The sequence below is a fragment of the Scaptodrosophila lebanonensis genome, unplaced genomic scaffold (genome assembly GCF_003285725.1).
Source record: "Scaptodrosophila lebanonensis strain 11010-0011.00,11010-0021.00 unplaced genomic scaffold, SlebRS2 tig00000001-arrow-pilon, whole genome shotgun sequence".
Lineage (NCBI taxonomy): Eukaryota > Metazoa > Arthropoda > Insecta > Diptera > Drosophilidae > Scaptodrosophila > Scaptodrosophila lebanonensis.
Genome location: NW_022060529.1, coordinates 13,314,212 through 13,330,434, shown reverse-complemented (window position 1 = coordinate 13,330,434; position 16,223 = coordinate 13,314,212). Strand labels below are relative to the sequence as shown.

At 41.9% G+C, this 16,223-nt stretch overlaps 1 protein-coding gene across 13 annotated transcripts in view; it reads right to left on the bottom strand.

Annotated features, from left to right (window-relative positions):
- LOC115631427 (transient receptor potential cation channel trpm) overlaps nucleotides 1-16,223 on the bottom strand; it is a 45,681-nt gene that overhangs the window by 16,315 nt on the left and 13,143 nt on the right. For all 13 annotated transcript variants that reach the window (XM_030528185.1, XM_030528160.1, XM_030528170.1 and 10 more), the window contains 12 exons: nucleotides 10,879-11,041; nucleotides 10,456-10,596; nucleotides 10,171-10,243; nucleotides 9,625-9,784; nucleotides 8,509-8,645; nucleotides 7,059-7,215; nucleotides 6,064-6,211; nucleotides 5,032-5,218; nucleotides 4,612-4,768; nucleotides 3,736-3,837; nucleotides 1,331-1,523; nucleotides 1,066-1,255 (listed from right to left, as the gene is read on the bottom strand). In XM_030528185.1, coding sequence (XP_030384045.1) covers nucleotides 1,066-1,255; nucleotides 1,331-1,523; nucleotides 3,736-3,837; nucleotides 4,612-4,768; nucleotides 5,032-5,218; nucleotides 6,064-6,211; nucleotides 7,059-7,215; nucleotides 8,509-8,645; nucleotides 9,625-9,784; nucleotides 10,171-10,243; nucleotides 10,456-10,596; nucleotides 10,879-11,041 — 1,808 coding nt within the window. The remainder of the gene's footprint in view (nucleotides 1-1,065; nucleotides 1,256-1,330; nucleotides 1,524-3,735; nucleotides 3,838-4,611; nucleotides 4,769-5,031; nucleotides 5,219-6,063; nucleotides 6,212-7,058; nucleotides 7,216-8,508; nucleotides 8,646-9,624; nucleotides 9,785-10,170; nucleotides 10,244-10,455; nucleotides 10,597-10,878; nucleotides 11,042-16,223) is intronic.

Sequence of the window (16,223 nt, the reverse complement as noted above, 5' to 3'; positions counted from 1 at the left end):
TTATTTACATGAAAACGAAAATCTGAAAACGTTCAAGGCCTCAAAAAAATACTGGGAAACTGACTGTTAAATTTGCCACCGTTTTGTATTTTAATCGGTCAACAGAACAAAATGTATGTATATACATATGCAATCAATGTGATGTTTTTTATCTCAGATAGACCCAGGGCCCAGAAAAAAGTCCTCCTGTGACATTAACGCCTTTATTCAAGCAGATTACTTGATTGGCAATCAACTGTTGAATGGTTCTGAATTTATTGAAATACGATTAAAACTCGTGTAACTTTTTAAACAGCTCACTTCTGGCTTGTCGATGTAGAATGTAGTATGTCTAAATACCAGGTGTGGAAGAACAATACATATCTATAGGAATTCTCATAAGTTTTGATAAGACTCGTAGAAAATTGAACAGCACCTGAAACATTGTCTGATTTGCTTTTAAAAGAAGGCGTATCTAAAACTGCAAATACTTTTCCAAATGAATTCTTACAGCAGCAAAATTATTTCTCTTATTACGTTTATTTGTGCATCGTTTTTAATAATCATCGCAAAAAAGCTGTAAATAGAACAGTTCCACTAAAGGAAACTGGACATAAATACTAGATTGGCCGCTAAATGTGGGAAATTGTTTAAATAAACTTGGTATGATAACGTGCGTATCGATTTAATTTTGTTGGCAGCTTGCCCAGCACGATTGCTATTCATACAAATCAAAATTGTTTGCTGTCAAAAGAGGCACGTAATAGTATTCTAACAGAAGGGTACAGAAATTTATATATTTTCTGTGAAGGCAATCGCATTTAATCTTTAATGATTACGAGTATGAATTAAATATGAGAAACTGCGAAAAATTAAGTCTGTCTGCAATCAAAAAACCTTCAATTATGACTACTTTTTCCAGCGTTTATCATAGTAGCAGGTTTAAATTGAATAATACTGCAATTATTCGACCATTGGTGAAGAACTGTCAATTTAATAATTCAATGATTAATTGAATTGAAGCCATAATAAAAATAAAATATTTAACACTGAAACAGTTCTAGAATGGCCGCGAAACTCACTTACCTTTGCTCTCGAACTCTTTGGCGTAGGAGCGTAACTCCTCATAGATTTCAGTATCCAAGTCGTCCTCGGCGGCCTCGTGGGCCATCGCCTTGTACAGTTTGCAAGCAACTAGCGATTTGGCCAGGGCCTCCTCCCCGTGGGTCCACATGAGCAGCGCCATTTGCTGTCGTTTGGTGAGCACGGCCCAAATCTGAAGTGAGTGAGCGAGCGCAGATGTCTTAAACAGATGGTTTTCGGTTTTGGACAAGGAGGCTTAATAACTTACCAAGAGCTCGTTGAAGGGGAACTCAAAGAGCGCCATTTCCGAGGTGAATGGCAGCAAACCGGTAACTAAGCTCAGCGAATTGGCGCCCGCATAGCGTTGGTATTGATACGTCGAGGACTTCCGGCAGGCATTTGCATAGCTATTCATGACCTTGGCGTAGATGGGGCGAAACTTGCGGCGCGTATAATAAGATCTGCGGGCAGGGTATGTGCGTGAATAAAAACTCCAACCATTGGCATGCAAGAGGGGGCTTGCCGTGGCAAGAGAATAAATACAATACCAAGCTCGGTGGCAATTGTCAAGCGAAAATTCACAAGTGCGATGCCAAGTTTTTTCCATCAATTTGCATTTCAGTAAATTTATTTAAAGACACACACAGCACACAAAGCAGGCATGCATTTGTGTGTATGTGTGTGTGTGTGTGTGTGACAGACAAAATAAAAATGTCGCTTGGCGTGAATGCTTATTTCGCTTAAGGCTCATTTTGTATTTTATGTGCTTCCTTTCGGCCCCATTTTAAGGCCTTTTAGCCCTTTTGTCTGTCTGTCTGTCTGTTTGTTTATGCGAATGTGATTTCTATCTGGTCCGAAAATTGCACGTAATTGCGTTTGCTTTTTCCAATTGAATTTTTGCTTTTGTAATAACAGCAAATTGTTGATTCAACGGCAATAATGGGGGATGAGCAAAATCTCCAGCTATATTTAGAAGCAAAATTATTGCCTGTTTGTATCCTGTGGAGCAGCGTTACGTGTTCCCTCGTATGAGGGCACATTTAAGTACCTTCTCGGCGCTGCGACCTTTTACAAGAGCACGATTAAATGGCAAGGCGTTGGCGGCTTACAGAAATAAAACAATCTCGTTAAATTATTTATGAGATTTGGCAACAAGAACGACAAAAAATAAAAACGCCAGTAAATCAGTAAATGCGTAGCCTACAAAACAAATTTAATTTAATCGCAGAGCAAATCAAGGACTTAAACGTTTTTAATTGCGTCCAAATTGGCAAATTGGCAGCACCCTGCCCGAAAACAGTGCGCCTACTGTGGCAGCGAGGCTTAAACGGCTAGACGATGACAATCGTCCATAAAACAGCACGACTAAAGGAAAATCAACTTAAAGGAAAACAAAAGGTAGGCAGACCCCGACCCCTAGCCCGACCCCCCCGACTAAGCCTCCGAGAACCGAACGAAATATGCATTAGGACGACGACAGCAACAACAATCGCTTTGACGCCGGTTCAGCAAACCCATTCCCATCAATGGGCGATTGTCAGATAACTTTCGACTTTTGAATAGCTATTGTGCTTCACGCCGTACGGACACAAGGCCAAGAATGTGCGAGAGCGCAAATGTCAAATGCCAGAGATACGACAGCAAAAGATACAACAACATCAACAACAAAAAAGAAAAGCCACGACAAAATAGTTCTAAATTAGTATGTCTAGTAGCTCTGACACGTTGAAATAGGAACGACAACAGAGACAACATTATTAAGTGCTCCTTGAACGACAGGCAAGAGGCAACAGGCAACAGGCAAGGGAATCCTGAAAGCAACAGCAGGATTACCGAGTTAGAAGAAAATTGAAACAGAAAAGAATTCCAGAGCAAGAATGGCGAGCAAGGATGAAATTCGGTTTTTTTTTCTTAAATAGCTTCGCTTTTGTGGCAATCGCTTTTCCTTACCCTTCTAAGACAATTTAAACTTTTTCACAGGGTGTTTGGTTTTAATTTAGGTTGATTGATACTTTAAAGAAGTTGTTTTGACCGCAGCTAATGCTCTTTTCACGTTGTGCCATTGCGCCTTTGAGACCCAAAACTAAATTTCGGAGCGACCTTCCGTTTAAATATTCCCATTACAAAACAAAATAAAGCAACCGCAAAAGCCGCGTTAACTAAATTTGACCGCAAAAATGTATGCATCGTTGGCCAAAATGTTAATACGGCATAATTGCTACGCTTTTCCAGACATCGCCGAGGAACCAGCGAAAAAAAGTAAACCAAGGGCCCGCAAATAAAAGCTCAAGCACGCACCCAGCGCTCAAAGCTCGTGGCAACTTATTAAATTTTCATAAACAAATTTTGGCAACCGCATGCCGAAACGCGTAAAACGTATCCAGTAATCCTGCAGCAAGTCAAAGGCAGCAGTCGTCTGGACCCAACCATATGGCCGGAGTTAAAGGGAAAGGACTAAAGTGATAAACTAATTTGCACTATCCTGTTCCTAACCTTAAGGAATTGCTCGTCACTCAGGTTGACCGTTTCTTCGAGTCTCCCTGGCTTTCGTTCTAGCTTTTAATTGCCAGAATTTGTTTACTTTTTAAATTTTAAGTGTGAATATTTCCTGCCTTTAGCAGAGCATGTTGCATTCAATTTCATTGCCACTTTCTCCAGCTCTTGTGCTCTTACCTGTAGGCGCCACCCATTAGTTTATTGATTACCAGACCGATGTCGTGCAGCGTGTAAATGTAGCCTTTGGGTATATGCGGGCGCACGTCCCTCAATATGTACCTGCAAAGGTAGAAAATAAATAAAAACCAAATGTGACCGGTATATAGGCGTGCGTATCGAACTATGAGTTACCCTATACTGTGATTTTGTGATACGCAGTACAAAAGCTTAACAAAAACATGAGAAATAATTGGAATGCGGAGGTGTTCCCTTCTGCCTGTGACATACTTCTTCACTAACCTAATGTATCCCTTTTAAAACGTTAATTCACATCCATTGAAGATTACAGTTTCGGAAAATTGGAAAAACTCTTTTCTGATTTAAATAGTATAAGATCAATCAGTTTCAGTCAGTTTAAAATTGTTTAAAATATATGTGGATTTCAACAACTATTAGATTTTTAGCACTAATATTTCTGTAAATATCCCTTTTATTTTGTTATGGCATTGTAACACCAAAATTAATGCGAAAATATTGTAAGCTCCAAAATGTATATTTTTACATCTAAGAGTATTTTCCCACATTTCCTTGGAGTTTTTCAATGAGCCTTTGAATGCATTTATAAATATTTCATCCCAAATTGTTTTGAGTGTTGACTAGTTTTCCCGATTACTCATAAATAGTTCACAAAAAAGTCACGGTATTTTCACAGTTAACGCGGATAAGTGTAGAAGATAAGGGCAAATACTATACTTGTATTTCCTTGAGTATTACATATATACAAATGTTTAATGACGTAGACTAAGTCTTTCACCCTTTTGGGTAAAAGTTTGGAAAGCAATTTTAAAATTTTTGTTTTTTAACGGAATATTTAGTTATTCTCCCCCTACTTACCCCAACGTGTTCGCTGGACCATGCTTCGTATTGTAGAGCTCCTCGAGGCGGGGTATTGTTAGGAATTTCTTCATCGAAACGCCATTTTCCAAAAGTAATTTGACAAAATCTATTCTATCGTGTTCGAGTGCCTGCATCATGGCCTCATCCAGAGCGCCTGGAGGGATGCCACAAAATTAAAATACAAAGGCACAGTAAGTACACAAAGGAAGGCCAAATATTGAAAATAATGTGAGTGTTGCTTAGGTTTGGGATTTGGCGAATAAAAGCAGAATATAAATATGCATATCAATGTGTATACGAGTACGTACAGTATATCTTTTCTATTAGACTAAATATCCATACTTTGTTTGGGACCCGCACACACACGCAATACACACACACGCACACATAAAGGGAGACAGAGGCAAAGGCACTCACCATTGGGCCATTCCTGCCCATAGACAAATATCTCGCTGCGTGCTATGTCCACACGATTCCATGTCAACGCGAGACTCAACTGCTCTGGCGGACTGAGATGCTGCGACTTAAAGAGTGCCGTCAAAATGGTTTGATCCAGCTCCTGGGCCTCCCCCTCGGGTTTCTCTTGTATACGAAAGACGGTAATCTGGAAATAATGAAGGCGGGGGCCGGTGAAGAAATCAATGCGCAATATGGAAGATGGAGAGAAGAAGGAACGACATGGCCTTTCGTATATTTTCATTCCCCCCCACACCCCGGCGAAGAGACGGCTTCATTGCCTATGCTTGCTGGAAAACCAATTAAAATCTTAATAACCAAACGCAGCTTTGACAAAATGTCGCACAACACAATGAATTTCGTTAGCTTAAAAAACGTCTGCGGGACGTCTTCCCTCTCTTTATATTGCTGTGATTTGAAATTCATTACACGTTCAATTGAATTTTTGTAGCATCATTATTTGTCAAACTTCTTCAGCATCTAGCGCCTGCATAAATTACAAAATTTAAATCTACTCAAGAGGCAGTCTTAAGTGATTGAGAAGTTGAGCTCTGTTTCGAGCATGTGGCAGAAAAGTGTTGTTTAAGTTATTACAAGCTTTTTTAGCTGCCTCAAAAAGAGGGTAAGACATAAACCCCTTTGTGCTCGGCTTGAAAGCCTTTACAAATGACCAATGCCAGGTACATTTTTATAATTAATTGATTTGTGAAGTTGGCCAAGAAAAAGCCACCATAATCGGCAAGTATACGTAAAAGCTTCTGTTTTAATAAATAAAACTTAATCACACGCCGCTGAGCATTTTCAATACTATACTTGCTTATACCTTTTGCCCGTTTTATTCAATTTAAGCTAATGAAAAGTTGTACATTTATGCGTAAACTGCTGCGTCATTTGCATGAAAGACTTACAACGAAATATAGTAAAGAGCGATTACGAGGCATTTTTATTGCTGACCAAATTAAAGGGATTTTAAACAAAAGTGTTGTATCTTACCAAATTTTTGTTTCGTGTGCACTGTAAGAGCTCCTGGTAAAGTTTTTCCGCTTGATCAATGCCAACTTCGAATGTCTTCTGTATGGTGGGAATAAGATAATCACGCATGGACTCGAGCACTGGCTGTTCTTCTCCATCAGAGGCGTATCTTTAATTTAACAAGACATTAAGGGAAAAAATAAAGTTAGTTTGGAATTTTTAAGCAGTGGCTATATGGGGAGAGGGGGGGGGGGGGGGAAGAGAAAAATGTTGGGACCCAGAGCAAACCCAACCGAAGTGCTGTTACTGCGTCTAATTAAAATTAATGTAGCATACCAAATAGGGCAACAAGTATACGCCAAGCACATCGCCACCCACACAGTTAGAAAAATAAAACAAAAATATTGACACAGAAAGGGTAACATTGCGTATGCGCAATTATGTGCGGCACATTGTGCTCGTGTGCGTGTGTTGTCTGTGTGTGTGTGTGTGTGTGTGTGTGTGTGTGTGTGTGTGTGTGTGTGTGTGTTGGTGTAGGTGTAGGTCGCCTACGATGTACCCAAGATTTAAATATTCGCGCTGTGTCGTGTACCCAAAGAAGTTGATGCGGGCAAAGCCAGCAGTTGACTTTGGAATATTTACGGGTACGCAGGACAATTTGTCGTTGTGTGGAAAACTTGACGAAAAGTAGGAGCAGCAGCCGCACTAATAACAATATCAACAAGCAGCGTAAGCTCTGCAAATGAAACCAGCGAGAGCGTGAAGTGGAAAATAGTGGAAAGGAGGGACAATGAGAAACGGCAGTTTGCAGGGCAACGTGTCTTTAATTAAATTTACACAAACTGCGGTTACTCATTAATTGCGTTGGCATTAAGCGACCGCTACTCGTATTCCTATGGACCAATTATACCCCCTAGCTGCCAGGCCATCAGGCGCTATTAAAGCTCTGAAGGCTGCCTTCAGGACATGCATTCGCACAAATCATATTAAACGTTATTGTACTGAAGGCGACTTACTTGTGTACAAAGGCGAGCAGATCGGCAGCACGCCCGGATCCATCGCACACCACGACCGGCACCGGCGGGGAATCCGTCACGTACTCGAGCACCGCACGTATCGTGTTTGTGCCGCCCTCGATAACGAGGCAGACGACGGGTGTACTGGAATGTGTAACTGCAAAGAGAGCGGAGGCGAGGCGTTATTAAAATGAAACAATTCAGGCACAAGTAAATACTTTTTTATATGCGAATTTATATGGCATTGCTCAAATTAAATTAAACTTTGTCGTGCTAAAATGCAAGGTATACGCATGGATATTGTTTACAATTCTCATAATACTTGTATATCCTTTTCGCAGAAATGCTATTAAATTGTTTCGATTTGCCTTTAACAAACAATTATATCCGAGATTATATCTAATCGCACGAGGTCATAAAAGCAAAATGTTCGATAAGGAAGATAATTAAAAAAAACCAAAGGAATTAACGCTTGAGTTAAAAAAAAAAATCAAAATTCCTAAAAACAATTAAATTATAGGTTATTATTTGTTTTAATTTTAATATTTTGAGGCAATGTTGTAAGTTAAGCTGTTGCAGGAGTCAGATTCAATTATTTAAATTCTATTGCTTTATTAAATATGCCCAGGCTCATAAGCAGCTATATCGACATTTAAGAAATCAAAGAATTAAAAAAAATTAATTAATGCTTAATGGTTGAAAGGCAGCCCTGCCAGTTAATGCACCGTAGAGTATTTTAACAAGAGCATAACACTAATCATAATAATAATACTATTATTGCCAGGGCAACCATTGAAAGTGCCCTTCGGGGCGCAAACAAGTATGCATTACAAACGTGCCACAATGCGCTGGCCATAATAATAAACCTCTCAATAGGCGAGCATAAAAGCGACAAGAATCCGGGGTAATGGGAACCCGGAGCAGCTGTGGGAACGACATTTTTGTAAGAAAAACACAAATGATATTTCCACCTGTTATTGTGGTTAGGGAAATGCATTTCCTTGCCAACCGCAAACTGATTGCAGACAAGCCCGTCGAAAACAAGTGCATAAGCCAATGTGCACAATTGTTGGGGTCTAAGTCTGCATAAGTGTGTGTGTGTGTGTGTGTGTGTACTCGTATGTGTGTGAAAAGAAAATTGCACACTTGCAGAGAGCAGGGCAGTGTGGAGACTGCAAGTTGTCAGGTGCGCCGCACATCAGTCTCTGACAAGCTGCTGCTCGAAATGAAAATCCTCTTGAATGATTGCCTTTGTCACTGTTCGCATTCAGTCATCCACTGCCGATTCGTCCTTTTGGTAACACCTGCTCGGCTTTTTTCGACTACTATTTGACTGTAATTCGACGATTCGGTCATGCATCGCACTGCGTTTATTTGTTCCTCGGTTGTTTCTTTGATTTGCGATGCTGCACTTTGCTGTTCATTTAATTCGCTTATTTCGTGTACTTACATGGATGTAGCTTTAAATTCGAAATGAATTTCTCCAGTTTGCGCCGCAGAATCAATTCAGCGCCGTACTTGGCCTGTGTGCCATTGTCAACCAGCAAGAAATATGCGTGTCGATTGTTCAGGACAGCCAATTTCGACCTGAAATAATAACAACAACAAATGAAAGAAACTGATCTAAAACAAATACCCAAGTCGCTTTGGGAAAACAATCAGCTTGTCGTTTCATGCATAGTAGATGTTTGTTAAGTATTCCCGTACACTGGTCTCTGTGTCAAGAAATCGAAAATCTTTCCATTTTCCAAACACAATTCAATAGAATTTCATGTTATAATGCGAACCAAATTATGTAGAACTGTTGAATATTAAAATGTACCCTTCAAAAAATCAAATACGAGTACATATAAATTGATAAACATTAAACAGTATGCAAATTGATTTTCGAAAACAAACAGCCTGTGGTCCCGAAGGATAAAAGAGTTGCGTTTAAATGCGCCTGTAGAAAAAAAAAAAACTTTATGTATATTCACAAATGGTATGCCAAAATACAATTCATAGCATTTATATATGAATTTCCCGACCCCCCGAACAGTTTAAGCTTGAAGACAATATTTATTCAATTAAGCATCTGCAAAATATTTAAGAAATTGCAAACATTTAATACCATTACCATTATTTGTTATAATTGATGGGAATTAAAAAAACAATTATATCTAGTTAGAGTCTCAACTACTGCTTATTTACAAATATGTATGTAATTTTCAGTTGACATTCATTATTTAGCAAATGGTAAATGAAAATTCTCACGCACTTATGTATGTGATATGAAGAAGTTGGTTAATATTTAATGAACCATGGTATGATTGCTTTGTTGCACAGATACTCGTAGGTTTCTTGTCGATAACTCCATGTGGTTACATTCTTCATGAAATATGCAAGAAGGCCGCACTTATTGCGTTCTTTCGTATGAGTTCTCCTACACATGTGCCTATTCATATATGTATGTATGCGGACTGCTTGGCTAAATTCCTCAAAACACCCACATTAAAGAGCAAGCTAATTCCATATACGTATACGAGGAGTACACAGTTTATAACGCCAATTTTTGTGCGTGACCCACCTTGGTGAACTAATACTGTGGCAGGGCACTTCACGGTTGTGGCCCAAGAGCTCGTGATTGCGCTCGACAATGCCCCAGGGCGCAATGCCAATACTGACGACGCGTCCGGTGCGTTGCTGGCCCTCGAGAAGCAGAGCATCGCCCACTTGTTTGGTGACGCCTGAAAGTAGACAACAATGGCCAAGTAAATAACTTGAGTTTTTTTTGTTGTTTTTTTTTTTGTAATTTATTTTTTTATATTTTCAACTTAATTGAAGGCACAGCGTGGCGAAAAGTTAAATAACAACGTAGCCACAATAAACGTAAGAAAAATATCAACAAAATAAAATGGAATGAAAGCTTTAAAAAAAATGGCAAACATCATAGCAGAGTGATTTTTGGCTGATGTGTGACTTATTTGGTCTGTGGTTGACCGCTGACCTTTATTAGGGAGTAGCGTAACTTCAATGGCATTGTCTCTGACCTTTCTTGCAAAGTGTTGCTATCTTATATATACAATATATACATATTTTATGCGTATTTACATGAGAAAATAGAAGCACTCACCGGTGTTCGTTCCGCCCGTGAATATCCAAGCACCTGTGGTTTTTGCCGCTTTCAATAATCCCTTGCGTATCTCCTGCAAGTGTAATACAATGATTAGTTCGGCCGCATTTGGAAAAGTCGGAAAATCATGTGGTAGACAGGTTGAGAGAAGCAGGCAGCAGAATCATGATTATCTTCAGCCACTCCACTACTTGCCGCGGCGTGTGAAGCACGACACTTGCAGAGCCGCAAACTGAAGTTGTTTGCGCAAAGTTTTTGTATGCCCGCATGTGGGCGGGTGCTTACCTTTTTCAGCTTGGCCTGCAAATCAAAGTTGGCCTTGCCGCCTTGCACGGTTATCAAAAGTTTTGGCAATTCCAGATTCCATTCCTTTGTGAACAGCTGCACCAACAGTTCAGGCCTCGTGTCGAATGACAGACGCACATACTACAACAAAGTCAAAAGAGCGAATCAGTGAGTGAGTGAGTGAGTGAGTGAATGATTGAATGGCATCATCATCAGTTACACAAGCACACTAAGCAAAATTGACTTTAAAGATGTGGGCTGTCTGCCTAATAAATGTTGATGGCACGCACACGTGGCCCGGTCACTTGGTAAGTAATTCGGTACCAGCACTGGAGACAGTTGTGAGTTTTGCGGAACGGGGACCCGACTGTCGCTTAAATTTAAAAACTACGACATTGCTCTCTGCATCATCGAGTAACGTACTTGCGCCTTAGTGGGATGGGCTCCACCCTGAAACTCAATAGTGCCATAGGCGTCGGTGGGCTGGGGACGTGTGTGCTTCGTTGGCAGCCAGTTGTCGCCCGGCGAGCCGCTCTCGATGCCTGGAATAGTCTGATGGGTGACCTGTGCCTGGCCGCAGCAGCATCTGTACAAATGAAAAAAATATAATTTGATTGAACGTTCGGTTACAGCTGAACAAATTAATTGATTACAGAAATGGCAGTGCAAATAAAATTGGCAATTGTGACAAAAATTGTTTCACGGTTTTTATATAAAGTGTACTATTTTTACGAGCCACTGTTTGTTTCTTCTTTTAAATTACAAACAACACACAATTTAATAAATAAATCGGTAGATTGTGTAATTGCGTTAATTATCCTTTCGACTACTTAGAGCGTCCGAAGATGTCATAATTTGAGTATTCAAGGCAGTACTTCATGAGCAGTGCTCCTAAAACGTACACCAATAATTTCAGTTGCAGCACAGAAATTGATTTATATTATATTATTACTCTATAGAAATGAATACCTCCATCAATAGGGTTATATTTGTGGCAGAACCATCTAACGGTTCGACAATTACGTCAGGCACCACAGTACAGTGCATGGAATCTTTCCACTCAGAAGAAGCCTGCCCGGTAATGGACAATAGACATTCATGATGGTCATGCAGAGATTATTGCACTTCGAATGTCAGAAAGCCCTTGCAAATACATGGCTTAAAGCTGAGGGAGAAGGACAGAAAGACAGGCAACGACAGCCAAATGTTGGCTAGAATACTTTAGCTAGCTCGTATTTTGGGCTCGTGTTGCAGTTGGACGCATTCCGAGAAGCAAAAGCAAAAGGCAAAAGCTGAGAGCCAAATGTCATTTTCTCTTTAGCCGAATCGTACTCTGGCTGTCAGGGAATATTTCATATTTTCGGAATGCAACCTTTTGACAACCAAAGGTTGGCAGAGTTGGCAGTACGGCAAATACTTTGCCTTTGGTTCTCACATCTGGCCCATCATTTTTCTGCCAAAAAATTTCCGAAATGTGCCATCTTTTCACCATGCCTGTCCTTCAAAGGACGTATCTTCGTTGCTTTGGGCTTTCTATCTTCAAAACATGAAAATCAGCCTGTCTTATTGGCCCTCAATGGACAAAAACTAAAGTAACCTGAGCAAGTTATTATTTCGGAAAAATAAAAATGGTACAATTCGCAATTAAAAATATAGGGCGAAAATTGTTAATACTTATAAGCAATGTTTTCAGTTTTCATACCCAGTAACCAGAGCCTAAAATAGTATAATAGTGTAGATTAGATTAGATTATATACGAGTATGTACTCTTCTTCAGTATAAAATACCTAAGCTGAATATATGTATTTATGGACCCCCACCCCACTGCCAGCCTATTATTTTTGTGAAAATATTGTTCTACAGTATGAGGAGTGCCTTCATACAATAATAGGTCAACAGTGAAGGAAGCTTACGCACACAGCCCCCAAGTCACACTTGAATATCCGCTGAGCGGATCTTCAAACTGGTTTGCATGCTTAATTCCAACTTCAATTATTTGTTGCTTACCCTTTGTGCTTAGTGCATAATGGCTAATCAATTGGACAGCTGTGCTCTGCAGTTACGGACAAATTAAAAGCTGTATATACGAGTATGTAAATTGCTGCTGCGTGGCCTTTCAGGCAACATGGTGACTATCCACAACTAAGTTATTGTCAAAATTTCGCAATGTAAATGGGAGTTGGAAACACGCACACTCTTATAGACAAGCGAGTGACACCAATGCAAACCGACATTTTGTTGTGCCCACGTGTAATATAAACCGTTATTTATGCATGTGCGCTTTTGTGTTGTCGGCAGATGATGGTGACGATGATGCCGCTACTCTGGCGCTTTCTGTTTATTCCTTGTTGCTTGTTGTTTGTGCGTATGTTCACCGAATATGTCAAAATATGGTGGAAGCTTGTGCGCAGTCCCCCTCATTCGCCCTCCAGACATCGAGGGAATACGAATGCTAAACGTGCCCTCGCCAGTTTGTTTGTTTGCTTGTCTGTCTGTCTGTCTGTCTGACTGTCTGCCCTTTCTTATGTTTTTTTTTTTTTTTTTTTGTATTCTTTATTTTTAGAGTGGAAAAATAACAATATAGAATAGATAGAAATAACAATAGGAGTAATAATAATAATAATAAAAGTAAAAGTAATAATAATAATGATATACGCAGGTCAAAGTCCAGGCGGTACGGCCGTTAGGCATTGCTTCGCCCGGCCGATCAACCCGCTTATATCGCGCTCCTGTCCCGCTCCTGTTTCCTGAGCTTGCCCATAACGGAGGCCGCAAAGTTTGCGCTCGCAGCCCACGACTCTTCGTTAGCGAGCATGTTGGCCACAAAGTTCGACGCCGTTGGGGGTGATCCGGTTGTCGCCTCCAGTCTCCTTCTGTCCGCCCCAAACCTTGGGCAATGGAAGGCTACGTGGTTAGCATCTTCCGGTATCCCTCTGCAGGCCGGGCATTCCGCACTGGAGTCGTGCCCAAATCTATGAAGATAACTTCTGAAGCAACCGTGGCCGCTCAGAAGTTGGGTCAGGTGGAAGTCGACCTTGCCATGTGTTCTGCCGATCCACGATGCTACGTTAGTTATTAGCGTGTGGGTCCACCTGCCTTTTGACGAGGCATTCCATCGCTCTTGCCACTTGCTTACCGTCGTACGTCTAGCCGCCGCCCGCGCGTCCCTTCGAGGCCGCCCGGCAGCAAAACTGTGAAGGTAGTTCGCCTCCAGGACGAGGAGGTCGATAGGTGCCATCCCCGAGATCACCAGTACGGCATCGTCAGAAACCGTCCTGAATCCACTACAGACACGGAGAGCGCCAAGACGGTATGTAGCAGCGAGGTCGCGGATGTAGCTCCTCTTGTTCACCGCGGCAGCCCATATCGGTGCCGCGTACAGCATTATTGATTTGGTTACGCTCATAAGCAATAACCTCCGACCTTGCTTTGGGCCCCTAGTGTTGGCCATAATTCGGGCTAGCGCCCGTGTGGCCTCTGCAGCTTTATTATTCGTCTGCTCCAGATGCTCACGAAAGCACAATCTCGTATCCAATCTAACCCCAAGGTAGTTAATTGAACGTTTGGACCGCACGAGAGTACCGTCAATTGATATGTGCGCTTGCTCTACCGCCTTGCGGCTGCTGATTAGCACTGCCTCTGTTTTGCCCGCCGCTAGTTCCAGGCCCACGGTGTTCAGCCAGTCAATGATCGACCGGATGCAGCGGTTGCACGCGTCTTCCACGGTTTTGATATCCTTCGCAACGCCTACAATTGCGACGTCATCTGCGTACCCCACTAGCTCAGTACCGGGTGGGAGTTGGAGGCGGAGAATGCCGTCGTACATGACGTTCCAGAGCAGCGGCCCTAGGACCGACCCTTGGGGGACGCCAGCAACAACATTGAGGGATTTGGTGCCAGACAATGTGTGAAACCTAAGTATCCGATCGCTAAGGTAGCTTCTAATGGAGCGCACCAGGCACGTGGGTACGCCTTGATCCACCAGTGCGTTGAGAATGCATCCCCAGTCTGCCGAGTTGAATGCATTTTTGACGTCGAGGGTCACCACCAGGCAGTATTCTTTGGCACCTCCCTTCCATCTGCTACCTGATATTGCCTTCGACGCAAGATCCACCACTCTACTGATCGCGTCTATGGTGGACCTCGATTTCCGGAACCCGTACTGATTGGGGGATAGACCGATTGCTGTTTCGAGCCTCGAGCAGAGCAGTCTCTCCAGCACCTTACCGATCGAGTCCAGGAGACAAATCGGCCTGTAGGATGAGGGGTCTTCGAGTGGTTTTCCCGGTTTCGGCAGTAGAACCAGGTTCTGCACCTTCCAGCAGGCAGGGAATATGCCTTCCCTGATACACCTTCCGAACAGAGTAGCGAACGCCCCAGGGTGCATACAAAGTGCCAGTTTGAGTGCGCGGTTCGGTATAGAATCCGGGCCCGGCGCTTTGTTGAGCTGCAAGCTACGAGCAGCCAGCAGCACTTCCTCAGTGGTGACGTCGCCTAAGGCAGGCGATAACTCGTTTCTGGTAGGGATCATCGCAGGCGACTCGGGTCTCGAGGGGAATAGGGTATTAACGATTCGTGAGAGTTTCTCAGCATCCATGGGAGCATTGCGTCCGCCAGCGTAGATTCGCTTCACAATGAGCTTATATGCTTTCCCCCAGGGGTCGTGCTCGGCTGAGTCGCACATCTCGAAAAAGCATCGCCTCTTGCTTGCTGCTATCGCCCTTTTCAGAGATCGCCTAGACTCCCGATAGGCATCCTGTCTGAGGGGCGACGAGGATGTGCCGCGAGCTCTCTGCGCCATTCTTCTTGCCCTGATACAAGAGCTTCGCAGTTCCGCAGTGCCCTTTCTTATGTATGTCCATATGTGTGTAGCTGTGTGTGTGTGTGTGTGCATGCCGCTCTTGTCAGCTGTTCAAAAGTTTTTGCCTCTGCTAAATAATAAATTTCAATTACAGTCATCTCAGACCAGCGCCCGTGTGCATTCATCAACGAATTGTGCTCAGCCCTCGCACAATTTCTTAATGAATAAATCAGTTGAGTTCTTGTCAAATACGAATAAAATTAATCTCACATTTTTATGCAACATGCAACACGTGTGTTCAGCGCTAATGTTTTAATCCTAAGCCCCATTACGGATGCTACATACTTGTATGTATACGTAGGCGAGTATAAATTAATGTATATGTATGTGTTAATAAAGCAATTCATTTTGTCAACAAAATGGCAGGAAGCACGGCTGTCCTGGCTCAGCGCAAGTGATGTGCCAGCTTGAAATAAGCAACGAACTGGTTCATACAATTGGGTTAGAATGATTTAAATGAACCTCTTTTCTGATTGCGCCAACATCATCTTAGCATCATCTTAGCATACATATAGATTAAGTGAGAACTGTAGGATCGCTGAGAATGAATAGCTGAGCTTTTGGCCAAAAGACCTTGTACGGAACATCTCTGTCTGTTGGAAATGAATAAGTTTTTCACGGCAAGACAGCAAAATCGATATGCCAGGCCCAAACGTATGCTGTTCATGACTGCAATTGACAAAACTTTCGAAATTAGTTCGAAATTACTTCGAAATCACTTTCAAACATATAGAAAAACTTCTTTCCGTGGACTGACATTTTAATTAAATTTGACAAACACTAAAATATATTTGCAACAAATAATCATCGAACGGAAAGGCAAAGCACATCACTAGTGTGGTGTTTTTCTTTGTGAGCTTTGTTTGTTTATGTTGGCTGGTGTTTTCTTTTCCGCAGCTTGTATTTT